Source organism: Marmota monax, unplaced genomic scaffold (genome assembly GCF_021218885.2).
Source record: "Marmota monax isolate L192 unplaced genomic scaffold, Marmota_monax_Labrador192_F-V1.1 WCK01_AAM20220418_F8-fsc00013, whole genome shotgun sequence".
Taxonomy (NCBI): Eukaryota; Metazoa; Chordata; class Mammalia; order Rodentia; family Sciuridae; genus Marmota; species Marmota monax.
Window position 1 is genome coordinate 1,188,763 of NW_026692202.1, and position 27,635 is coordinate 1,216,397.

General features: G+C 35.8%; 1 protein-coding gene across 15 annotated transcripts in view; it reads right to left on the reverse strand.

Annotated features, from left to right (window-relative positions):
• The window catches only part of Cep57l1 (centrosomal protein 57 like 1), a 235,012-nt gene that overhangs the window by 171,117 nt on the left and 36,260 nt on the right, over positions 1-27,635 (reverse strand). For 4 of the 15 annotated variants that reach the window (XM_058575133.1, XM_058575134.1, XM_058575138.1 and 1 more), the window contains exons 2-8: positions 18,088-18,175; positions 16,604-16,784; positions 15,014-15,193; positions 8,637-8,758; positions 3,685-3,801; positions 2,476-2,553; positions 1,749-1,835 (exon numbers count right to left, since the gene is read on the reverse strand). In XM_058575133.1, coding sequence (XP_058431116.1) covers positions 1,749-1,835; positions 2,476-2,553; positions 3,685-3,801; positions 8,637-8,758; positions 15,014-15,193; positions 16,604-16,781 — 762 coding nt within the window. In that variant the 5' untranslated portion in view covers positions 16,782-16,784; positions 18,088-18,175. Of the gene's footprint in view, positions 1-1,748; positions 1,836-2,475; positions 2,554-3,684; positions 3,802-8,636; positions 8,759-15,013; positions 15,194-16,603; positions 16,785-18,087; positions 18,176-23,349; positions 23,453-27,635 lie in introns of all 15 variants that reach the window. The other 11 variants (XM_058575154.1, XM_058575113.1, XM_058575145.1 and 8 more) reach the window with 4 other exon arrangements.

Below are 27,635 nucleotides of genomic sequence, written 5' to 3' on the forward strand. Positions count from 1 at the left end.
AATCTATATATATAATCAAAATGTATAAGTTGTGATAGAAGGGAGACCACTAGAGAGGAGGCCATGCAAAGGATGGAGGAGAGGGGGAAAAAGAGGTACTGGGGAATGAAATTGACCAAATTATATTATCTGCATGTATGAACATGCAACAACAATAATACCCCACTGTTATGTGCAATTATAATGTACAAATAAATAAATAAACAAAATTTAAAAACCAAACAAGTGTGAGTTGAATATCCAATTCAGGATATGGAGAAACAGTGTCAGAGACAAGCAGGTCTTTCCTAGAAGGCCTCTTAAAACCTGATCAGCAACATTAGTGCTCCTTCCATTATTAAAGGGAGACATGATTATTTGCAGATTCAGTGAACCTAGGATTTGAACTAAGTACTTTTATAAAGTGATTTTGCTATTAATTACTCTCTTCTCTTTCAGGAGCCCATCTTTCTCTAATTTCTTTTACCTTCTCCCTGTACCTTTCACAGTAAATAGGTAAATTTTAAAATATATTCCAATCCGCTAATTTATCATATAAATGATGCTATAGGATATAAATATAAGAATAAGCCAACATTTGTTTAATTTGCAAATTACTTATAGCATTTATTTGGTCCGCATTATCAAATCTCAACATACAGAGGGCTGGTGTGTAGCTAAGTGGTTAAACACTTGCCTAGCATGTGAAAGGCCCTGTGTTAAATTCCCTTCACTTCCCCCCTCCAAAAAATCAAAACAAACAAAAACTCAACAAGACATACAACAAATGTTGAAGGAAAGAAAAAAGCAGTGTATGTGTGTGTGTATGTATGTGTTTGTGTGTGTACTGGGAAAAAAATTTTCATTCTTATAGTGGCAAAAAAATGTTCTCCCCTTGAAGTATATATATTTTTATGTGTGTGTATGTGTGTGTGTGTGTGTGTAGTATTGATCTAAACAAAATATTGGTCCATCTATAAAGTATTAACTTCCCAATTCTTATTTTTAGGCAAATTCAAAGAAAAAAGAGAATAAATAATGATAAATTCCCTATATAATTGACTTAACAAACACCTATAAATTAAGTCTGTAAAAAAAATCCTTATTTTTTATTTTGCATGTACCATATAAAACTGCATTCAGATTTATTGTGCTGTCAGCATCTATTACATTGTTTAATGCCCTTTTTAAAAAGTATTACAAAATACACTTCTCTAAGAGCTCAAAACTAGAAAAATGTCTTTCTAGAAAAACTGGACTGATTCCTATTATTTCACAAAGATACCTACATTGCCCGTTACATGTACTTTTTTGCGCTGAGTTTTGTAAACAACTGATGTTACCTATTTATTTATTTTGAGAGACTGAGAACCAAACTCAGGCTTTTGTGTATAAGGCAAGCAATCTATCATTAAGCTACAACCCCAGTTATTTACTAATTTATCTCTAAGACAGTGTTTTGCTAAGTTGATGAGGATGATCTCAAACTTGTGATCCTCTTGCCTCAACCTCCTGAGTAGCTGGGAATACAAGTGTATGCCACCAAGCACAGTTAGTTACTCTCTTTAACCTAGTTTTTATGGAATTTTCCTCTGCTTACACTCAAAACCACCATCACTTGACTCATTTCAAGGTATTATTGCATGTCTTTTAATGTAAATCTCTTCAAATTCTTTCTGTAAATAGACAGGAATAAAGATTAAAAGGGTGAATAAGTGAGCATTAGCAAATAAGAAAGTGCTGTTTGGGGAAAAGTTTTATATGCATACCTTAGAATATTTCTTTTTTTCCTTTGAGAGTTTTGATTTTGAAACTGAAGACATTAAAATTTTACTGATTTCAAGTCCAGTTTGAAGCTATAATATTAAAGAAACAATTCATAAAATTGATTGCAACAAGATTCTTTAAATATAATGAAAGATCAGATCTTGGTTTATAAATATTTTAAAAATCTTTTTTGGTAACTGGTGCTATAGAACACATCTGTAGTCTCAGCTACTCAGGAGGCTCAAGGGTAAAAACTGCTTGAGCCAAGGAGTTCAGGGTCAGGTTGGGCAACATACTGTGACTCCCATCTCAAAAGAAAAAAAAAAGCTTCTTGAGGAAGAAAAGACAAGATACTGTTTGTGTGTAAGAAAGTCATTAACTCTACTGGTAATTATAATCATTTTCTGTTTATAAGAGAATAAATTATAATAGACATTAAATTATTATATTATAACATATATGTATCTAAAACTGAAACTAATCTATCCTAGTAGTTATTTCAACTGAGAATTATATATTTGTTAGAATTTTAAGACTAAAGAATCTCTTGGCAATTAATTAAAGCATATGAATATACCAGTTGAAAATTTCATTTTTATAGCAAACAGACAAAACTAACATCCTAAGAAGCAGAAATTAAGAGTCTAGAATATAGGCTTCAGTTAACGAAAATAATATATAATAAAACATATACTGTTTACTGTGATAGCTTTAAATAATATTATTTACCTCTGAAGCCTTGTCTTGAAACAGCTTACGTTGATGCTCTTCTTCTGTAAGTTTTTCTTCTAGATGTTTAATCTTGTCCTGCAAAAGAATAAAAAACTGGGATTGTTCTATAAACAAAAGCCAAATACCCTTTGTTCCTTTTCCAGCCAGAGTACTAGGGGGTCTTGATTTTTAAAAGTTGACAAGTTAAAGCAAAAAATGAGAAAAAGTAATAGCAAAAGATGGTAAGATTTTTTTGAGGGGAAGGTGTGCTTTCTTCCTATGCTTCCTTATCTGCTATTAACTACAAGGAAAATAAAGAGAAAGGAAAGAATATATACACACATAAGCTTTAGTAACTTCCATTGACCATAACTACGAAACTACTGAGGGTATTAAAGATCTAGAAGGTCAAACTGTCTTGGGTCTCAATATTTCATTCAAAATAGAAAAACATCAATAAATGTCTACCATGCTGCATAAGAAAAGAATGCAGTGTTAGGGGAAGAATAAGGGTAGGAAGATATATAAGAAATATAAGGTGTGTTTCTTGTTACTTAAGAGCATGTGCACTATTATAGTTAGGGAAACAAGAAACAATATAATAACAAAGCAATGGATATCATTTGATATGAACCATGTAAACATATAACCATATACATGTAAATATTACATATTCTATCTGTGATGTGGTTCAGAATAGGAAGACAGTACTATTTCCAAGGGAATACATTCCTAAGTGTTGGATAAATCAAGGAAGATATCAAAGAGGAAGAAAAGCTTTGAGAAAATCCCATGAAATACAAGAGATCTGTGGTGGGGTGGGGGGGGGGAAGAAGAGGAGGAGGAGGAGGAGGAGGAGTGAGGGGAGGAGGAGGATGAGGAGGAGGAATAAGAAAGGATTTAGAATAGGCTTCACTTGACCACAAGTGGTAAAAGACAATCTTCTCAGTATCCTTTAAGTAAATTATCTGACAAATGAAAATATTCTGTCATTTTACAAAAAGTCAAAATTACAATTTTACATCAAAATGCAAACTCATTTAGTTGTGACAGAGCACATTAACTTTTATTGCTACAGGCAGGAATTAATGTCTGGATTACTTAAAGTTATAAATGAAGTTTTAAAATGTTAAGATTTACTGTACATTCATATACAATGCCAGTTTTGCTTAACACTCAGGATTTATTCCTGGCATCATCACTTCAAAGACAGAAGCAGAAGCTTACCTCAGCAGTTTTCTGAGTTGTTGTCAATCTAAAACACTCTTTTTCTAAGACATCAAGCTTTTCAAGTTTTGCATGCAGCTTCAACTGATCTTGTTCTTTTTCCCTTTGAAGCTGGGCCTGGAAAGAATTAAAACAAAACAAACCAAGCAACCAATGTTGAATTTGGCAAGTGATGCCAATGGATCAAGAATAATATGATTTCTGAGAATTCAAATACAATATAAATTTACTGTATAAAACACGTACATGCATGTATATACTTTAGGTGCTTACTAGCAAAAACAAGAAAACCAAATACAATGGGCAAAGGAAAGAGTTGTGATACTATATTAGTATCAATGGAATAAGTTCTTCTATGCAACCTTATATAACAATTCTACAAATAAAAATGATTGGCAAAACCTGTGTTAAAGAAATAAAGTGTTGCTGGGCACAGTGGTGCACACCTGTGATCCTAGCGGCTCAGGGGGCTGAGGCTGGAGGATCACAAATTCTGGGCCAGATTCAGCAACTTAGTGAGGCCTTAAGCAACTTAGCCAGACTCTGTCTTGAAATAGTATAAAATGGGCTGGGGATGTGGCTTGGTGGTTAAGCACCTGGTTTAATTCCTAGTACGGGGGGAAGAAAAAAAAAAAGGAAGGGATGAGAGTATAACTCAGTGGTAAAGCACTTGCTTAGCATCAGAAAGGCCCTGGGTTAGGGTTGGGGGGTGGGGGGACGACACAAAGAGGACGACACAAATATTAGTTGCTTTGTTGGGGGTTAAAGCGAGAGCTTCAAATAGCTTTGAAGAGAGGTGAGAGAATTTCTAGGATAATGGATATATTCTCTTAGGTATTTGATAGGGGTATGGATTACACAGGTCTATGCATTTACATATAGTGTACAGATCTGTGCATTTTATTCCATGTAAATTATACCTAAAGAAAACATTTTTAATATTGTTAAAAGTCATTAATTATAATATTTACCTAGGAAAGTACTGTGTTTAGATCTTGAGTATGCCCCCAGTGGGCCACGTGTTAGAGTCTTGGTCTGTAGCTTGGCACTATTGGGAGGTAGGGAAACTTTAGAAGTGGGGCCTTATGGGAGGTCTTTGGGGGGCATGATTTGAAGGGGACAGTGGAATCCCAGTCCCTTTCTCTTCTTCTCTTTCATATGCTGGCCATGAGGTGAATGGTTTTGCTCTACCACATGCTCTTGCCAGAATGTGCAGTCACATATTCAAAGCAACAAGGCCAAGCAAAGCATGAACTGAAACTCTGTAAGTAAAATAAACCTTTTTATTTTATAAGCGGATTATTTCAGGTATTTGTTATAGTGACAAAGCTGACTAATATACATTAGAATTTCTAGATTGTTGGAGAATGCATGCTCAACTTTTTTCATAAGATAAAGTAGTTGCTCTTCTGTTCAATGATTCTGATGTCTAGAATTATCAGAATTAAATTTTTTTCCAATCTGGTAGATGTGAAGTATTATCTTATTGAGCTTTTAATTTGCATTTCCCTGATTACTAATCATATTGATGATGTTTCCCAATAATGTAAGGCTATATGTAATTCCATTTTTCCTGTAAAATGCTTCTTCATAACTCTTGCCCATTTTTGTATTGTTTGTTACTTCTGAGGAGGGGTCTTTTTAAAAAAGTTCCTCTCCAAAGAGGTCATAAAAATATTCTCCAATTGTTTCTAAATTTTCAAAATTTTTCCTTTTAAGTCTTTAATCCTTCTGGAATTGATTTTATGTATGGTGTGAAATAGGGATCCAATTTCAGTTTTTCTAGATCACTTATTGAACTATTATTTCCCCAATGGTCTGCAATTATATATTGAATTTCTGCTAAGAGTCCATTCCATTGTTTTTAGATGTTCATCCATATAAATATTATGTTATCTTGTTATCATAATTTTGATAGCACAATACCTTGTTTCAGTGTCTAATAGAGCAAGACCTTCACCTTTTTCGCCTTCAGAATAGTTTGGCTGTTCTTGGACCTTTGTTTTTCTGTATAAATTCTAGAGTTACTCTTTTTAGTTTCTTCAAAACCTATTATATATTTGACCTTTCAAAATCCAGTATTGGGGGCTGGGGTTGTGGCTCAGTGGCAGAGTGCTTGCCTCATAAGTATGAGGCACTGGGTTTGATCCTCAGCACCACATAAAAATAAATAAATAAAATAAAGGTATTTAAAAAAATTCAGTATTGGTACTTTTACCCTTTTTCAAAGACAACGCAAGGATGTTAGAATTCTGTAAACTATATTTACTCCTTTTTAATTTATAAGCTATCATTCTGATGAATTTTAATCCTCTTTATATTCAAACTAAATAAAGCTGTTGTTTTACATAATATTCATTTAGATTTATCCATATATTTACCATCATTTTGCTCTTCATTCCTTCCTGTATCTCTGATCTTCTGTAGAAGAAAGTTTTCCTGTCTGAATACCAATACATCCTTTATTGTTTCCTTCAGAGCAGATCTACCAGCAACAAATTATCTCCGACTGTTAATTTTGTGTTTGTGGGGGGTGTGAGGGGTACTAGGGATTGAATCTAGGGGCGCTCGACCACTGAGGTACTTCTTAGCCTATTTATTTTTTGGGTACTGGGGATTGAATTCAGGGGGCACTCGACTACTGAACCACATCCCCAGCCCTATTTTGTGTTTTATTTAGAGACAGGGTCTCACTGAATTGCTTAAAGCCTTGCTTTTGCTGAGGCTGGCTTTGACCTCGCGATCTTCCTGCCTCTGCCTCCCAAACTGCTGGGATTACAGGCATGTGCCACCATGCCCAGCCCTTTTTATTTATTTATTTATTTTTAATTTTTTTCTTTTAGTTGTAATTGGACACAACACCTTTATTTCACTTATTTATTTTTGTACGTGATGCTGAGGATCAAACTCAGGGTCTCCCACGTGTGAGGCAAGCGCTCTGCCACTGAGCCACAACCACAGCCCCCCCCCCCCTTTATATTTTGAAACAGGGTTTCACTAAGTTGCTGAGGCTGGCCTCGAACTTATGATCCTCTTGCTTCAGCTTCCTGTGTGTCTGAGATTACAGGTGTATGCCACTACACCCTGCCAGGCTTTCTTAGTCTTAAAATGTCTTTTTTTAAACCTTTATTTCTCAAAGATATTTGCACCCGGCATAAAATTCTAGATCAATAGTTATTTTCTTTTAATACCTTCAGTTTATCAGTCCACTTTCTTTTGGATTCAATACAGTTAAAAAGTTAGCTATTGCTTTAATGATCATTCCTTTGTAATTATCTTTTCTGGCTACTTTGAAGACTTGTTTTTATTATTTACCTTATTATGAGATTTCTGAGTAAAGCTTTATTTATATTCATTTTGCTTTGATTTTATACAGCTTCTTGAATCATTGGTGGGATTTTTTTTAGAAAATTCTTAGCCATTATCTCTTCAAATATTGTCTCTGCCCCACTTTCCTTCTGAAACTCCAATTACACGTAAGTTAGACCTTCTCACTCTGCTTTCTGAATTTACTATCATTTTGTCTCTTCATTCATCTGGATGATTTCTATTTTCGTTTTATTAATTCTCTCTTCCATTGCTGAGAAGAATCTTTTTTGTTTGAGTCCATCCCATTTATTAGTTCTTTATTTTATTTCTTATGCTTTAGGTAAGTCTTGTTAAGGAAGTAGGGGCCTAATCCAACACAATGAAGATTTGGGCCTACTTTTTCCTCTATTAGGTGCAGGGTCTCTGGTCTAATTTGTAGATCCTTGATTCACTTTGAATTGAGTTTTGTGCATGGTGAGGGATTGGGGTTTCATGCATTTTGCTGCATTCGGATTTCCAGTTCTTCTAGCACCATTTGTTGAAAGGCTATCTTTTCTCCAATGTATGTTTTTGGCACCTTTATCTAGTATGAGATGATTGCATTTATGTGGATTTGTCTCTGTGTCTTCTATTCTGTACCATTGGTCTATATATCTGTTTTGGTGCCAATACCATGCCGTTTTTGTTACTATAGCTTTTTCTTCTTAAAATTTGTATTAGTTATTGATGGACCTTTATTCACTTATTTGTTTGTATATGGTGCTGAGAATCGAACCCAGTGCCTCACACATGCGAGGCAATCACTATACCACTGAGCCACAACCCCAGCCCTCTTTTTAAAAATATTCTATCCAGGGGCTGGGGTTGTGGCTCAGTGTTAGAGGGCTTGCCTCATATGTGTGAGGCACTAGGTTCAATTCTCAGCACCACATATAAATAAATGAATAAAATAAAGGTTCATCAACACTAAAACATATTTAAAAATATTCTATCCAGTTTTTCTTTGCAAAAAGGTTGGTTCAAATGACCCAATCTATCATTACTTCAGGTGGAAATCTCCTAAGTATAGCTTTATATCTGTGTTAGACAGCTCTTCATCACTGTGACCGGAATACCTGACATAAACAAATTAAAGGAGGAAAAATTTAGTGTGGTTCACACTTTCAGTCCACAGTTGGCTGGCTCATTGCTTTGGGCCAGAGGTAAGACAGAACATCATGGCAGAAAGGTGTGGCAGAAGAAAGCTGCTCAGTTCATGGCAGCTATGAAGAAAAAAGATGAAGGAAGGGTCCAAGGACAAGATATAGTCCCCAAGGACAAAGCCCCAAGGACTCACTCTCTTCAACTAGATTCCAACTCCTACAGCTTCCACTGCCTCCCAGTTGTTCATTCAGCTATCATTGGATTAATCCACTGAAGCCAGAGCCCTCATGATCCAATCACTTCCCAAAGTCCCATTTTCTGAACATTTCTATGTTGGGGAACAAAGCCTTCAATACTTGTGTTTTTTTTTTAGGGGATATTCCATATCCAAACCATAACAATATCCTATTTTACCTGATGTTATGACAATTTTCCTATGTTAAATTTTCTTCAAATACATATTAAATTATATTGTCACCCTTTTTGGAACATATGCTCACCTGTTGTTCTAAGATCATATTCTTTTCTCGTTCTACATTGAGAACCATTCTCTTTGTATATTCTAGTTGCTTCTCTAGAAGAGTACAGCGTGACTGGGCTGAGCGTAACTGTAAACTTATACCTATGAAAAAGGCAAAACAATGAGTCAATTAGTTGATGATCACATAAATCAGAGATTTGTTATCATGAAAAACAATATATAAAAATTGCCTGTCAACAGTTAAATGGTAAAGAAAATATGTGTGTATGTGTGTGTGTGTGTATACACACACACACAAAATAGTAATAGTCATAAAGAAGAATGAAATCCTCACATTTGCAGAAAAATGGATGAAACTAGAGAATATCATGTTGAGCAAAATAAGACAGACACAGAAGGACAAGTACATTTTCTCTCATATGTGGAAACTCTACAAAAATAAATAACATGAAAGAAGAGGGATCATTTAGGTGTGGGAAAAGAGGATGGACAGGGGCAGGGTAGAAGAAGAGTGGACAGATGTGACGCATCAATCAATGCACAATATTGGCATGTACAGAAATATCACAATGAGTCACATACATTCTGTGATTACCTCATTAATTATAGATAACTGGTTTACATGTTCTCCCCCTAAAAGTCTAGAAAGCATACTTCTTCCTTTTTTTTTTCTTCTTTGCTTTGTCTTTTGTTCTTTTCTTTGGTAGTACTGGGGACTGAACTCAGGGCCTTGTATGCGTTAGGTGAGTGCTCTACCATTGAGCTACATCCCCAGTCTAGAAGGCATACTTTTGAAAGAGGAGAGGTCAGCGTCTTGTAAGAGATAAATACCGTGGTTGTTTTGGAAAGAGCACCATCTATGAAAGCAGAGGATGTTAAGTCTTTTAGCTATCAATACATTTCTTGTCTTTCAGGAAAATCAGGAAAATGCACAAATATTGTTCTCATTTTCCTCCTCTCTTGACTACTGATTACACAGTTAATTCTACAGAGACAAGAAATTTATTTCTAATCCTTTACTTTTCTCTCTTCCATTTTTGTCCAGTTGCCTCAGAATTTTTTTTTTTTCCCTCTCCATTATTCATTCTGGTGAGGTGTTTTGTTTGTTTTGTTTTTTAATTTTTGGACTGGGAATTGAATCCATGGGGCATTTACCACTGGGGTATATCCTCAGTCCTTTTTATGTATTTATTTTTATTTTGAGACAGTATCTCACTAAGTTGCTTAGAGCCCTGATTTTGGTATCCTCCAGCCTCAGCCTCCAAAGTCTCTGGGATTATAAGTGTCTGCCACCATGCTTGGCTTCATTCTGTTTTAAAGATGAAACACAGAAGGTAGGCAGACCGCGTGTCCTGGAGAAGGGGCCCAGCGGCCGCAGGCGTGGTAGACAAATCACCACAACTGGAGGAAGGGCCCAGCCACTGCCCGCACCTGCACAGTAGGCAGACCTGCAACCTTGGAGAACAGGCCCAGCAGCCCACCGGCGTGGTAGACAGATCACCCCTATTGGAGGAGGGGCCCAGTCGCCGCCTGCGCCTGCAAGGTAGACAGACCTGCGACGTGGAGAACAGGCCCAGCGGCCCGCTGGCATGATAGACAGATCACCCCTATTGGAGGAGGGGCCCAGCCACCGCCTGCAAGGTAGGCAGACCGCGCGTCCCGGAGAAGAGGCCCAATGGCCCAACTGCGTGGTAGACATATCACCCCAATTGGAGGAGGGGCCCAGCTGCCGCCTGCGCCTGCACGGTAGGCAGACCTGCGACCTGGAGAACAGGCCCAGTGGCTCGCCTGCATGGTAGACAGACCTCCCCAGTTGGAGGAGCCCAGCCTCCTGCCGGTGCGGTAGACAGACCACTCCAACTGGAGGAGGGGCCCTGAGGCCCGCCCGTGCGGTCACCTGACCGAGCTCTTGACAAACATAAGGTTTCCCCAACACCCCCATCTCATCAAATACCTTATGAGAAAAGCTGAGGGAACTCATCTTGAAAAATCCCACCAACCCTTAAAACCCACCAACTGGTTGGCTGGCGTGGCTACCAGTGTGGTTCTGCAGCGGATCAGGCACCTGGTTTACATCTCAGAAAATAAGAGTCAAGTCCTCAAGTCCTCTCACACTGACTACCACCACCATCCTGAACCCAGAGACTCAAGCTTGGAATAGACAACGCCACCAACTGGAAGAAATGAAAACAGAGTTCTGAGAGACATTTTGTTTTTTCTTTTTTTCTTTCTTTTTCTCTCTTCTCTCTCTCTTTTCAGCCATTCACCCAGTCTCCTCTACCCTTCCCCCTTGGGTCTTCACAACCTCAACATATGTGAAACCAAAAATTGTGCACGAAAAAGGTCTTTAACAACTGAATCACCAGAATAATATACTATAGAGGAATTGCATATGCCCCACCTCCCTTCCCCCTTTTTATTTCTTTTCTTTTTTCTCATATTTTCTTTTTCCCGCTCTCTTTTTTCTCTTCCTTTTCTTGTTATTTGTTTTCCTCCCTCTTACTCCCTCTATCCCACTTGCAACCCCCTAAATTTTACTATTCATAAGTAGGGTAATCTTATAAATACAGATAGGAATTTGAATCTATACATTCTTCCATAAATTACCTATCTATTGGTTAGAGCTCTCCAAAGTTACTAAGTTAGATTAACCCCATACCCTCACTCCTTTCCCCATAAACATAACATCCTACACCTGAAATTCAGTTTTCTTCAAGCTACCAGAAACGGTATGCCTTTCATGAAACTAATGACTATATTTGTAAACGATAATCGAAACCAACATTTGTAGACATAGAGTCTAGCTATAAATGTAGTAATAAGGAAAACGTGTGCTTAGATGATGTACAATTGATATTGAGAACTGTTAACATTGTCTTTCTCCACAAAAGGGAGACTTTGCAACTATACAAGAGCAATATAAATATATAGGGGGAAAATTCAATAACACAACAGTTTCACCAAGCAGAAAGAAACGCGAGCAGTATGAAAAGACAAGGAAAGAAAGGACCACAAGCAATGCAGGTCAACTCAACTTTAGAAGAGGTAATATCTGCAGCAGATGGAATGTCAGATAAAGAATTCAGGATATACATGCTTCAGATGATCTGGAGTCTCAAGGAAGACATTAGAAGGCAAAATCAGACAATGAAAGATCACTTAGACAATGAATTACATAAACAAATCCAAGAAACAAAAGATCAACTATACAGGGAGATAGAGGTTATAAAAAACAAACAAACAGAAATCCTAGAAATGCAGGAAGCAATAAACCAAATTAAAAACTCAAATGAGAGTACTACCAGCAGAGTAGAACACTTAGAAGACAGAACATCAGACAATGAAGATAAAGTAGTTCAACTTGAAAAGAACATAGACAGCTCAGCGAGACTGTTAAGAAACCATGAGCAGAACATCCAAGAAATATGGGATAACATAAAGAGACCAAACTTAAGAGTCATTGGGATACAGGAAGGTATAGAGGTCCAAACTAAAGGAATGAGCAATCTGTTCAACGAAATAATACCAGAAAACTTCCCAGACTTGAAGAATGAGACAGAATCCCAAATCCTAGAAGCCTACAGGACACCGAATGTGCAAAATCATAAGAGATCCACACCTAGACACATTGTAATGAAGATGCCCAACATAAAGAATAAGGAGAGAATTTTAAAAGCTACAAGAGAAAGGAAGCAGATTACATTTAGGGGTAAACCAATCAGGATAACAGCTGATCTTTCAACACAGACTCTGAAAGCTAGAAGATCCTGGAACAACATATTTCAAACGCTGAAAGAAAATGGGTTCCAACCAAAAATTGTGTATCCAGTGAAATTAAGCTTCAGGATGGAAGATGAAATTAAAACCTTCCACGATAAACAAAAGTTAAAAGAATAGAAAACCATCTCTTCAAAACATCCTCGGCAAAACATTACAGGAAGAGGAAATGGAAAATAACAATGAAAACCAACAGTGAGAGGTAGTACAGTAAAGGGAAAAAATAATCAAAGAGGAAAAACAAACCATGTTAAGTAACATAAATAAACAAATATGGCTGGAAGAACAATCCATATCTCAATAATAACCCTAAATGTTAATGGCTTAAACTCACCAATTAAGAGACACAGGCTAGTAGAATGGATCAGAAAAAAAAGATCCAACAATATGCTGCCTACAGGAGATGCATTTGATAGGAAAAGACATACATAGACTGAAGGTGAAAGGTTGGGAAAAATCATATCACTCATATGGACTTCGGAAACAAGCAGGAGTGTCCATACTCATATCAAATAAAATAGATTTCAAGCCAAAGTTAATCAAAAGGGATAAAGAGGAACACTACATACTGCTCAAGGGAACCATACACCAACAAGACATAACAATCATAAATATATATGCCCCAAACAATGGTGCAGCTATGTTCATCAAACAAACTCTTCTCAATTTCAAGAGTCTAATAGACCACCATACAATAATTATGGGAGACTTCAACACACCTCTCTCACCACTGGACAGATCCTCCAAACAAAAGTTGAATAAAGAAACTATAGAACTCAATAATACAATTAATAACCTAGACTTAATTGACATATATAGAATATACCACCCAACATCAAGCAGTTACACTTTTTTCTCAGCAGCACATGGATCCTTCTCAAAAATAGATCATATATTATGTCACAGGGCAACTCTTAGAAATTATAAAGGAGTAGAGATAATACCATGCATCCTATCTGATCATAATGGAATGAAACTGGAAATCAACGATAAAAGAAGGAAGGAAAAATCATGCATCACTTGGAGAATGAACAATAGGTTACTGAATGATCAATAGGTTATAGAAGACATCCAGGAAGAAATTAAAAAATTCTTAGCGATAAATGAAAACACAGACATAACATATCGGAATCTATGGGACATAATGAAAGCAGTTCTAAGAGGAAAATTCATTGCTTGGAGTTCATCCCTTAAAAAAAGAAAAAAACCAACAAATAAACGATTTCACACTTCATCTCAAAATCCTAGAAAAAGAAGAGCAAAACAACAGCAAAAGAATTAGAAGGCAAGAAATAATTAAAATCAGAGCTGTAATCAATGAAATCAAAACAAAAGAAACAATTGAAAAAATTGACAAAATTAAAAGTTGGTTCTTTGAAAAAATAAATAAGATCTACAGACCCTTAGCCATGCTAATGATGAGAAGAAGAGAGAGAACTCAAATTACTAGCATACGGGATGAAAAAGGCAATATCACAACAGACACTTCAGAAATACAGAAGATAATCAGAAATTATTTTGAATCCTTATACTCCAATAAAATAGAAGATAGTGAAGGCATCGATGAATTTCTTAAGTCATATGATCTGCCCAGATTGAGTCAGGAGGATATAGACAACCTAAACAGACCAATATCAATTGAGGAAATAGAAGAAGCCATCAAAAGACTACCAACTAAGAAAAGCCCAGGACCGGATGGGTATACAGCAGAGTTTTACAAAACCTTCAATAGATGAATGGATAAAAAAAATGTGGCATTTATACACAATGGAGTATTACTCTGCATTAAAAAATGACAAAATCATGGAATTTGCTGGGAAATGGATGGCCTAAGAGCAGATTATGCTAAGTGAAGCTAGCCAATCCCTAAAAAACAAATGCCAAATGTCTTCTTTGATATAAGGACAGCAACTAAGAACAGAGTAGGGAGGAAGAGCATGAGAAGATTAAGATTAAACAGGGACGAGAGGTGGGAGGGAAAGGGAGAGAGAAGGGTAATTGCATGGAAATGGAAGGAGAACCTCATTGTTATACAAAATTACATACAAGAGGAAGTGAGGGGAAAGGGAAAAAAAACAAGGGGGAGAAATGAATTACAGTAGATGGGGTAGAGAGAGAAGATGGGAGGGGAGGGGAGGGGAGGGGGGATAGTAGAGGATAGGAAAGGTAGCAGAATACAACAGACACTAGTACGGTAATATGTAAAACAGTGGATATGTAACCAATGTGATTCTGCAATCTGTATATGGGGTAAAAATGGGAGTTCATAACCCACTTGAATCAAATGTGTGAAATATGATATGTCAAGAACTATGTAATGTTTTGAACAATCAACAATAAAAATTAAAAAAAAAAGATGAAACACAAACTTGAGCTTTGTTTATAATTTTTCTTTTAATCTCAACTATTTATGAACTGGGAAAACAGATATAACAGAGATAAATTCAAAGATACAGTCATTTCTCACAAATATCTACATGTCTGAGAATAAGGCCTCAAGGTTTCAATATATATATATAAAAACAAAGATATTTGAAAAATCCACTCAGACTGAAATTATTATTTTCAAATTGTAAACTCTGGTAACCCTTCATTTCTGAGAACTATTGTATTTTTTACCTTTTTTCTGCTTTATCAGTTCCTGGTGTGCCAGATTTCTCTCATTTGTTTCATTCTCCAAGGCCTTTTTATACTGCGCTGCTTCTCTAGAAAGAATGTTCAGGTTATCTTCAGCTTGTGTTCTCTCCAGCTCTAAATGATGAATCTTTTCCTGAAGCGTTTTTAAGGCCAAAATAAGAGCTGTTGGAGGGGTGGTAGCAAAAAAAAAAAAAGTGTGATGTGTTAAATGGAAGTTTTTGAAGACTTAAAATCATAGTAACATGGAACAAAACAACAAAAAAAATGAGGAGTATATTTTTCATTAGTGGCCAGAAAAATGTAGAAGTAATGTATATTCTTCATAAAAATAAAAAATGACTAAAACTCTAAAGAGGGATAAATTTTCTATAAAATATCTTATAAAAGCAATAATCAATCATTATATTAGTGATTATTAGGACTGAGAAAGCTAAGAACCACAGTTAAATAAAATGAATATTTTCAAGTGAAAGGATGTTGGGAATTTTAGGAATTTTAAAGGATTTGTCTAGTTTTCAATGTGTTCAATTTTAGACAAACCACAAACATTTATTATTGCTATGTCCCAGATATATATCAAGAATCAGGATATAAGAAGTAGAATAGATTCTTTTCTGTGGCAGGGGGTATAATCTAATAGTTGACTTCAGGCTTGTAAGACTGTAAGGAGTATACATATACTACTGTGATGTTTTTATTAGGCTGCATTAATATCTTCATGATTCAGATAAATTCAGAGTTACAAAATTTTCAAATACTATTTTATACTTTGTATTCAATTATAACTTTAAAGTATAAAATTAGAGATGAATAGAATGAAAATGTTAAAGTTAACTTTCCTGTGGTTTATATCCAATTAGATGTCTGTTAGAGATTATCATTTAGTTTTTATGAGTGAGATGAATTATATTTATTGCTCTTTATATAGTACCCAGAGCTGAATCAGTGATATAGATTACTGTTTCTTGTGGTTTATTCCACAAAGCTAAACTATTTATTAACAGAAGTCATTATCAGAATATTAAAAATCAAGTGATAATTAGCATTATATAATTTATGACATAGGGTATGCCTGGAGTCATAAATATTTTCCTAATTCAATTTTAAGATCCTCCAATTTATATCCAAAAATTATAATATTCATATTTTGCAGTTATTCAGATATGATGTCTTCCAAAAAGATTTTCCATATGCAACTTCTGAATCTAATCTTTGAATAAGACTAATCCCATTTAATTCACTAGCATTCTAATCATCTAGTTTAGAAGGATTCCAAATCTGACCTTTCATTCTTCAAAGAGTATTTTATTGTTTTCTAAATGCTTTTATGATAAACCTGTGTTATACACTCATCTGCTTATATTAATCATCATTTTATAGCTGAAGAAACCAAAATAAAGAGTGTTAAGTTACTTGTTTAGGTTCATAGAAATTTAGCAATAGAATTAACATTGGAAGTTTCATTAAAATTAAATATAAAATCACATTATTTTCTACATAAAAAAGGTAGGTTTTCATGATATATCTTGTACCATCCCTCTAATTTTATATAACATTTTATGTTATCATTACCTTGGCTATTTGGGCTATGAAACATTTTAGGAGAGGTGACTTCTAAGTTCAAAGGGTGGCAATTCTGATTCATCTTGGGTGGCAATTCTGATTCATTTTTGGTGAATGATGAAACAAATACTCTTTCTGGAGGTTTAATATAGCTTCCTATTACACTAGGTATTAATTCTGAATCCATTATCTGTAGAGAATAAAGGTATAGCATCATTGTCTCCTATTTGAAGGATGAAAACATTATACAAAAATTCAGAGAACCCAAATAACATACTCATATACTATGGAGCTGTATCTTCACAAATTTAATTATCACAAATTCAACTATAATAAGCTCAGCAATAACAGAAAGAAAAGTGACTATTTACCATGTAAATAATAAAGACAATTCTGTCTGAATTTCAATAAGCATGTAGTCTAGAGTAAGCAATGTTTACCAGTTTCTCAGTTGCTCATAGTCCCATGCCAGTTACAGTCTGAACACCTCTCCACAAAAACTAGAACACTGAAGTTTAAACAGAAAGTGTAATTCTCGCTAGGTGTGGTGGCACATGCCTGTAATCTCAGCCACTTGGGAGGCTGAGGCAGGAGAATTGCAAGTTCAAAGCCAGCCTCAGCAACTTAGTAAGTGAGGCCCTAAGCAACTTAGCAAGACCCTGTCTCTAAATAAAATATTAAAAAACGGGCTGGGGATGTGGCTCAGAGGTAGGTTAAGTGCCCCTGCATTCAATCCCTGGCACCAAAAAAAAAGAAAAGAAAAAAGTACAATTCTAAAAGACAATACAGCTTTTTAAAACACAAGCCAAAAATATCCAATTCTCTAATTTTGACAGTTAGATATCAATGTATTAGCTTTCTAAGGAATTTTCAAGGATAATTTTTAATATATGAAAATTTTGAATCTAATCCTTGAGTAAGACACATCTCCTCCACCTTATGCTCTAGAATTCTAATCATTTAGTTTAGAAGGGTTCCAAATCTGAAGAATCTAGAGTAGACTTGATTTATTATGCAAGTTTTTTCCTTTTTTTTTGGTAGTGAGTCCTTTTAACCATTTTAAAAGAGAGAACAGCATCTTAGATAAATGCAATGTTCCATGGGAGCATTCGTCTAATTTTCTCAATGAATAGCTTCCTCTGCCATACACTTCCACTCTTGCCACAAGACCTAAGGCAACAGAGCCAACCAACCGTAGACTAAAACCTCTGAAACCATACAGTAAAATAGACTTTTCTGTCTTATGAGTTGATTACTTCAGGTATTTTATCACAGTGGTGGAAAGTTAGCACAGCCAAGACATAAGAGTTCAGGAGTTCTCACTGTAATAGAGATCCCAGCTTAACCCTACAATCTTGTTCTGTGCTGGAAACAAGTGCACAAACCCACTAAAAGCTTAATTACATAAAGAGCTGGGTCATCTTGGGAGAAAAACTCACTCTGGAGGAAGATGAAACAAGTATAAAAACCCTGACCCATAATCAAAGCCTTACTTGGTTGAGGACAGAAGTTTTTGTGAGTAGAATATGGTAGCAGTCATTCTAATCTTCTCTGACCTAGTCCCATGAACTCATGTAGGCCCTGATAAAAGAAAGGACTATAAGTAAAAACTGACAAATATTTTATCAATAAAGGGTTTAGGTATTAGTTTCCCTGATTTTTATAAGATGTTATAATCCAGTGTGTGTGTGGCGGGGAGTTGTCTACGACCAATAACAATTTTGGCACTTGAGGACTGCAGAACATTTGTAGTACTATTAAGAGGGCTGGGGTTGTAGCTCAGTGTAGAGTTCTTGCCTCCCACATGTGAAGCACTGGGTCTGATCCTCAGCACCACATAAAAATAAAATAAAGGTATTATGTCCATCTACAATTTTAAAAATATTTTTTAAAAAAGAGAGACAGTTGGGGGACGGGGGTCAGGGTGCAGACACCTGGAATAGACATATTTACAGACATGTACAAGAGAAATTTCTGAAAACACAAAGAAGTATCCTAAGTCTCAATTTCTGTTTTCAATATCTAATATGGGCCTATCTGCAAGTAATTGAAAAGACCTTAGGAATTCTTGTAAGACATTTTACGTGTCTGCAAGTAGAGTAAAAAAGCTATAAAATGTGGATCTCATTTTTTAAAAAGTTCATTGTTAATGCATTTATTTAATCATTAGTCATATAACTTATTTTAAAATCCAACAATCACTACATAATTTTACACAGACCAGTTTTTTGTAACAAATATACAAGTAAATTAATTCTGTTAAATACAGTGTTTCCCTACTCCTAATACATAGATCCTTTTTCTTCTCATCTCAGAGGAAGAATCTGTCTTTCAAAAATGACTTATGCTTTAAAGTTTTTACTTAAATTCACAGTAAACTTTCCAATGAGTCTGCACATTTTGTGTACATATGTGTGTATGGGCATGTGTGTGTGTTTGTAAAGCTGACACAATTGTTGAAGAAAACACTACTTAACCCTTGTTCATTTGTGTATTCTGATATTCTCTAAAATAATTTGTATTTCCAAATGTCCAAAGTTACCACTCTTCTAATCTCTTCTAATTCATTTTAATTTACTAATGGGTTATGACTTGCAGCTGAAAAATCTCTACTCTAGACAGTTTTCCACCTCTCTTCATCTCTTTCAGTGTTTTGTTTCATTGATGCTCATTCTGTTTGTTACCTTCATGAAGTTAGAGATTATGAAATTTTATGAGATTAAAAATATGCAGTTCTTATTTGTCTTAATGGATCTCATTTTTTGGTCAGCCTGGTTAAGTCTAAGGAAATTCAGGTTATACCTGGAACCATTCTTTTTTGGCGGGGGGAGGAAGGGTACCAAGGATTGAATTCAGGGGTACTCAAATCACTGAACCACACATCCCCAGCCCTATGTTGTATTTTATTTAGAGACAGGGTCTCACTGAGTTGCTTAGCGCCTTGATTTTTTGTTTCTTTGTTTTGGATACTCAGGGAGACTGGCTTTTAACTTGTGATCCTCCTGCCTCAGCCTCCCGAGTTTCTGGGACTACCTACAGGCGTGAGCCACCCTGCCCGGCTTGGAATCATTCTTGATAGCTTGTGAACAACCATGGAAATATAGTTGAAATAATAAATTCTCAAAAGATTATCAATAAGTTAAAAAATAAACTAAAATTTAATTAAAATGTATAAATACATATCAACATGGGTATAAGCAGAGTAACAACCCTTATCTTTATGATCTATAAAATAAACCTTAATTGGCTGCTACTCCATAAAGAAACTATCCTTAAAGAATTTTCTACGTGCAAATATCTTATCAAAGTATTTTCTCTTGTTTTGGAGGAAAATAACTATTCCAAGTATTTTTGGTTTTTTTAAAACAACTAATGTCTATTCCAGCTGTGCTGTGCCATCATCTTTGCATAATTCCATAGGACTGTTAGGGACATGACATAATGAGGAAGTCAGAGATACTACAATGGATTCTTAAAGTGGAAAAATCACTGTTTCTGTACTGTTAATTATTCCATTTGAGTTTTTCCTCAGAGGAATTAGAGAAATACCAACAGCTTTGTTTCTTTCATCTTTTTTTTCCCCTTTGTTTATGTATTTATATTAACTTACCTTTAGCTCTTCCTTTACAAGCAAACACAGCAAAGGTTGGGCTAACCTTATTTTATTTTTCAATGTGTAAGTACTTTAAAAAGTACATTACAATTGAGTAGGATAATTTATGGTTGAGAAACTTCTCTTATAGATGCCCTATAATAATATGACCTATTATTTTTATATCACTAACTAACCTAAATGTTTAGATAGTGATATAAAAATGAACTGATTACTGGAAACTAGTAAACATAAAAAATAAACATTTCAAAATATTTCAAATGGATGAAACAAATAATTCATTTTTTGATAATTAAGTAAGTTAGAAAATTTGGAAAAAAAAATTGAGTTAAGCCTTTATCTCACTCCATTCATTAATAAACTTCAGCTATAAGTAAAAAACTAAAACTTAAAATTATTTTTAAAAAATCATTGAACAGTTAATGTTACAATGGGTAAGATGTTTTATGATGAGAAGGAGGGAGAAATATAAAATACATATACATATATAAGCTACACTAAAATTAATAACAAAACATAAAAATTATAAATAAAATTGAAAGGAAAAAGACAAGTAAATATTTGCAATGAAGGACAAAGGGTTAATATCATTAATATAAAGTTTTTACCATGAATCAGGAGTATTAAAATCATTAAAAGTGACCAATGATTATAAACCATTAGTTCATAGAAAAAAGTAACAACAAAAAAAAATTCTTAGTAATAATCAACAAAAATCAGATTCAGAAGTAAAGTCTTGCTTGGCATGGTGGCATATACCTGTGAAGCTAGCTATTTGGGAAGCTGAGGCTAGAAATGACAAGATTGAGGCTCATCTGGGCAATTTAGCAAGACTGTTTCAAAATGAATAAAACAAAATGTCTGAGGATGTAGCATGTATAAGGCCCCTAGGTTCAATCCCCAGTTCCCTAAATAAAAAAAAAAAAAAAAAAAAAGTAAAGCCTCTGGAGTTGGATCTCAGTTCCAATTTTGGATCTGCCACTTACTATCCAACATTAAAGAAAACCTTTCTACTTCTCTGGGTCTCAATTTTTTCTATTTATAATTAGGACAGTAATATAAATATAGTAATTTATATAAAGCATTTCACACAATTTATGTCTGCAAGTATGTACTTTATATAATAAGCAAACTATGCATTTGATAAAAGGTAGTCATATTTACTTTAAAAGAAAACAAGGAGGAGGCAAGAAGATTCCAAGTTCAAGGCCAGCCTGGGCAACTTACTGAGACCACATCTCAAAATAAAAAATATGGGGCTGTGGAACTGGGTGCGGTGTTGCTTGTCTATAATTCCAGTGGTTCCAGAGGCTGAGACAGGGGTTCAAAGCCAGCCTCAGAAATGGAGAGGCACTAAGCAACTCACTGAGGCCTATCTTTAAATAAAATACAAAACAGGGCTGGGGATGTGGCTCAGTAGTCAAGTGCCCCTGAGTTCAATCCCCAGTACCAAAATAAATAAGGGTTGTGGATATAGCTCAGTAGTGGAGCACTTGCCTACATATATAAAGCCCTGGTTCAATCCCTAGTGAAGGAAGGAAGGAAGGAAGGAAGGAGGGAGGGAGGGAGGGAAGAAGAAAAGAAAGAAGTAGGGGAAAGAAGTGGGGGAGAGTAAGGGAAAAGGAAAGGGAGATTGAGAGGGAGGGAGGGAGGGAAGGAGGAAGGAAGGAAGGAAAACAAGAAAATGTCATGCTTTACCTTTCAAATAAAGCAAAGTTCTTTTAAGGGACAACATTAAATGTTGGCAAGAAAGCTGGGATACACTGCTGATAGGAATATAAGTTAATATCACTTTTCTGCAAAACAATTGAACACTATACATTAAAAGTCTCAAAAATTATTATAGGAATCGATACTAAAAAAAGGCAAAGATATACACAAAGATTATTATAAAGATCACCATTCCAGCATTATTTATAATATCAAATGTTGTCTTTGATGTCTCTTTCTCACATTCCATGTTGAATTTTTCTAAATGGCTTTAAACATTTTAAACACACTTTTTTTAAAATTTTAAACACACTTTTTTAAAAAAGAAAAATTTCTCCATTTGATAATTGTAGAAATCAGTCTTTGTAGTTTGTGGATTCTGCTGATGATGCTTGTCTAACAGTGGCTGGTTAATTTATCTTTAGTGATTTCTAATTTTTTAAATTTTTTTTCTGGTACTGGGGACTGAACTCAAGGTCTTGCACATGCTAGGTAAGTTCTCCACCACTGGGCTACTTTGAAAGGCCAGCCCTTTCAAAGAATTTTATTTTGAGGGGCTGGGGCTGAGGCTCAGTGGCAGAGCGCTTGCCTGGCAAACATGAGGCCCTGGGTTCTATCCTCAGCACCACATAAAAATAAAATAAAGGTATTAAAAACATCCAAAATCTATTTTTAAAAAAGTGATCAGCACTTTGAAAAAAAAAAAAAAAAAGAAGAAGAAGACATATTCCCAGGAAATTGCCCAGGCTGGCCTAAACCTGCAATCCTCCTGTCTCAGCTTTCCAGGTAGCTGGGGCTAGAACTGGGATTACAGGTATACATACCTGGCTGTGATTTCTTATTTTAAGCTTACATTTCTTTGAAAGATTCTTTTTGTCTACCACAGCCAAAGCCAAAGATGAGATAGAGTGTCTTTGTGGGTGTTTTCCGCCCCCCCTCCCTTGGATTGAACCCAGGAGGTGCTGTACCATTGAGCTATATGACCAGCCCTTTTCATTTTTATTTTTTTATTTTGAGAAAGGGTCTCACTAAATTGCCTCACTAATTGAATTGGATTCAAACCTGTGATCCTCATTCCTCAGCTTCCCAAGTCACTGGGATCACAAGTGTGCCTTATTGTGCCTAGCATGATTATCTTTAATGACAATTTAAAAGATTTTAAAACAGCCACCTCCCTCTTGTTTAAAACTAGAATCTTTTTCATTTGGGTCTCTTTTATGATATTTTTCCATGATAAGATTCATATTATGTATCAGAATATATACTGTCTCCTCAGGTTTCATATCCAGAGGCACATGATCTATATCTACTAATTTTCATAGGTGATATCAATTTTAACCACCTTTAATTATTCAATTTTTATTTATATTTCCTTGCATCTTATAAGCAATCTATGGGAGAGACATTTATACCATGAAAATATCATACTTACCAAATTTTTGCTGCCTGGATTTATTATTTATTGATGCTTCTTGCCAAAAACCAGTCTTTACAATGATGATTGCAGAATGATGGCTTTTCAAATCCAGCAAGAGCTATTTTTAGAGTTAATGATAAATTGTTTTTTGATAAATTTGAATCAAAAGATCAGCATATTAAATATAATATTTGTTGCTACTATTAATGCATTTTACATGATAGTCACTGAAATGTTATAAACTGCTTCTGAATTTCTGGAATTTAACTGTTATTGGGGGTAGTTCCATGAAGTTATCATATTTTTAAAAGTTGGGTTATAGTATACTTTAGAATGTGAATTATGTTCTGACACCTTTTCTTATTCTGAATCTACAGGTTGTTTTATTTTTATTTTCATTTTAAATTTTATTTAATTATTCCATATACACTTAATTAAGTATATATTAAATCATATATACTTAATGACAGCAGAATGCATTTTGATTCATTGTACACAAATGGAGCATAACTTTTCATTTCTCTAATTGTACACAATGTAGCACTGCACCATATGTGAAGTCATACAGGTACCTAGGGTAATGATGTCCATCTCATTCCACCATCTTTCCTACCCCCATGCCCCCTCTTCTCCCTCCCCTTTGCCTACAGTTTCTCCATTCTTCCCATGCCCCCCCATATTGTTTATTATACTCTACTATTACCTAAGTCCTGCTAATAAACCCTCTATTTAAAGAATGACTAATCAGATAATATTCACGTAATTGAGATTGAAGAACAAATTTTACAGTATGGACTAGATTTGAAAATTGTAGCTAAACTGGAAAGGTATAGACTACTTTTCCTTTTTGAAGAATAAATATAAATGTGTGTGCAACTAAAAATGATTTGTGTGGAACAATCCCTAAAAAATGTCTAAAGCTACTGCAGTATATTATTTCAAGCAATATGGTAGATAAGATGTTCAAAGAAATTTCTACTGGAGATGACACACACACACACACACATATATATATATACACACACACACACACACACACACACACATATATATATATATAATCCTAGGTACTCAGGAGACCAAAGTAAGAAGAGTTTACATTTAAGGCCAGCTGGAACAACTTAGTGAAGACACTGTCTCAAAAATTTAAAATTTCAGAAAAAGGGCTGAGGATGTAGCTCAGTGGTACAGTACCCCTGCCCTGGATTCAATCCAGGATACCTCAAAAAAAAAAAAAAAAAGACAATCACTTTTCTGGGTATTTTATCCAAAAGACCTGAAAACAAGGTCTTCAAAAGATATTTATTTGTGGGCTGGGGTTGTAGCTTAGTGGTAGAGTATTCACCCCAGATAGGGTCTATCTTCAGCACCACATAAAAATAAAATAAAGGTATTTTATCCATCTACAACTAAAAAAAAAAAAAAAAAAGATTAAAAAAAGATATTTATTTGTACACCTAGTTATTTGTTCACAGCAGCACTATTCATAATAGCCAAATGTGGAAGTAATCTGGATGAATATACAAAATGAGGTATACTGTATTGATATAGTAGAATATTAGCCTTAAAAAGGAAGCAAATTCTTGCTGGGTGCAGTGCCGCATGACTTTACTCCCAGAGACTCAGGAATTGAGGCAGAAGGGCTGCAAGTTCAAGGTTAGCCTGGGCAACTAAGCAAGATCCTATCTCAAAATAAAAATAAAAAGGGCTTGAGAATGTAGTTCAGTGGTAGAGCACCCCTGGATTCAGTCTCCAGTACTGAAAAAAAAAAAAGGGTGGGGGGAGGAGGAGCAAATTCTGACACACGCCACAATGAAGAATGCTAGGTTTTCAATTTTACCAGAGAGAAAAGTTCTGAATATTGGATGCATAACATTATATAGTAGGGGAGACAAACATGTTAAAAACAAACAGGATTCAATGGGTTCACTCATGAAAAAAGCTGTACCATAGGAGCACAAAGGGGAGATTATCTAACTCTCCCTGACTGATGGAGAAACAAGTAAAGCCAGAAACAGTTTTGAAGGAGTTTAAGTAAATATGGCAGAGTGAACACACATATGACTTTTGCTTTCTTGGAAAGTCACTAAAATAATATTAAAACATTTTTAAAAGAAAGAAATAAACATGCAAAGACAGAAATCAGGATAGGTGATAATAATGAAACTTGGGAAAACAAAAAGCAGATGCATGAGTAGTAGTAGTAACAGGATCAGCCAATGCAAAATGGCCCTGGAATTAGCCACAACTCTGTAAGAGGTATTTATGATAAGGCTGAATGTTGAGAGCCACAGCCAAGTCTGGCATTTTGCCTGAAGGAGTGGTTGAGAGGCGACACCAGGGAGCCATTAAGATGATGATAATTAAGTTAAGCTGTGTATAATTGCTGTGACTGGATGATGCTGGATTGAAACAGGCTGTGTGTTCAGTTGCACATAGACCCCTGCTGTCCGGCAATAGGGCGGCTCCTGCTGCCTTGGGCGCCTGCTACTTTTGAGTTCTCCAGGAGTTCCCATTGAGTTCTCCAGGAGCTCCATTGAGGGCTGGGAGAGTGGGGGGGGGGGGGGGGGAGTGCAAGTAGAGTGCCAGTGAGAGTTTGGGCAATAAAGTAGTTCCTGTTTGAACCTACAAGTGCCTCGTGGCGGCTCGGTTATTTTGTGCCCAGCCAGACTGCGGCAGCTGAAAACTAGTGTTCAGATTGAAAGTTTAACTTAAAAATAAATAATATGCTTAAATTCCCTCTGCCTCTCCATGCAGCCAAGAGTGCTATACCCTCATCTGGAAAGAGTGGAAGTTTTGTTTTGTTTCTTTTGTTTGAAAAGGAAATCATAGAGCATCTCTAGATTGGGGGACCACTGGTGAAGCCAGAATTAGACAGGCAGTCAGTGTAGATACATAAATTAAGTCAGGTTAGATCAAGGAGGCCAATTTTGAGTGAGTCTGGGAAGTTGGAGACTGTCCCCTGAGGGATCTTATCAAGAACCTGCTCCCACCCCACCTCCATCCCTTTGCAAAGGTAACCAGTCCCAGGAATTTCCCCTCCCTACAGGGAGCTATAAAGTTGTTAATGTGTCCTTGTCTACTCCACCCTGCCCTTCCCCCTTCAGTCCACTCTTTCCTACCTTTTGGCCACCCCACTGAGCATTCCTGGGCCTAGTCTGTAAGCAGGAAGGAGAAAGGGGGAAAAGACAGGAGAACAAAGGAAGCCTAGGACATAAAAAGGGCAGAACACCTTGCCTCTTGGGATACCATGTTACCAGCTATGGCCCCCTTCTCCCTTGCAGGAGAAGTCTATGTTACCCATTTTTATTAAACCCTCCTTCATATGCTTGCCTTGGCATGCTTCTCTAATGTTCAAACTTCAACATGTGGGAAGCAGGACCAATAACCGGAGTCATCACTGGCACAGCTGAGGGTGGGGCACAGGAGTGAAAGCAGGAAAAAACTTAAGACTGAGAGGGAACAGAATGGAATAAAATGGTAGATAAACTCCCATGGTCTTACTTCATAATACATTTCAAAAAGTCTTTCTTGCTCTCCCACTCTTACAATGTATAAAATGTGCCTTTTTAAATTTTTTACTCTCCTATTCTTTTTTATTTTGCAGTACTGGGGATTGAACCTGGGCCACTCTACCACTGAGTTACAAACAAACCTCCCCATCCAGCTTTTTTTTTTTTTTTTTAATTTTGAGACTTGGTCTCATTAAGTTGCTCAGGCTGATATGGAACTTGCAATCCTCCTCTCAGTCTCCCAAATCAATGGAATTACAGGTATACACTACCATGCCAGAGCCCCTCCTATTCTTTTTTTTTTTTTTTTTTTTTGGTACTGGGGATTGAACTCAGGGGCCACATCCCCAGAACTATTTTGTATTTTATTTAGAGACAAGGTCTCACTGAGTTGCTTAGTGCCTCACCATTCCTGAGGCTGGCTTTGAACTTGGAATCCTCCTGTCTCAGCCTCTGAAGCCACCTGGATTACAGGTATATGCCACTGTGCCCAAGAGAGCACCTCTTATTCTTAATCAACCATAAAAAGCTTGGTGTAGGACAGCAACCAGGAGCTAACATAAACTCTAGGGTCTTAAATCATAATTTGTTATTTGCTAAAATTATTTCACTCTTGAATCATAATTCATAATCCTTACCCTCAAAAAGTATTCTCCCACTCCCCTCACTCTGACAATATAAGAGATGTATCTTTTCTTACCCTCCTAATCAAATCAGCCATAAACACCAGGTGTAGGGAGAAGTCAAAAAATAATACGTGAACTACTTCTGCAAGTAGCATTATCATAA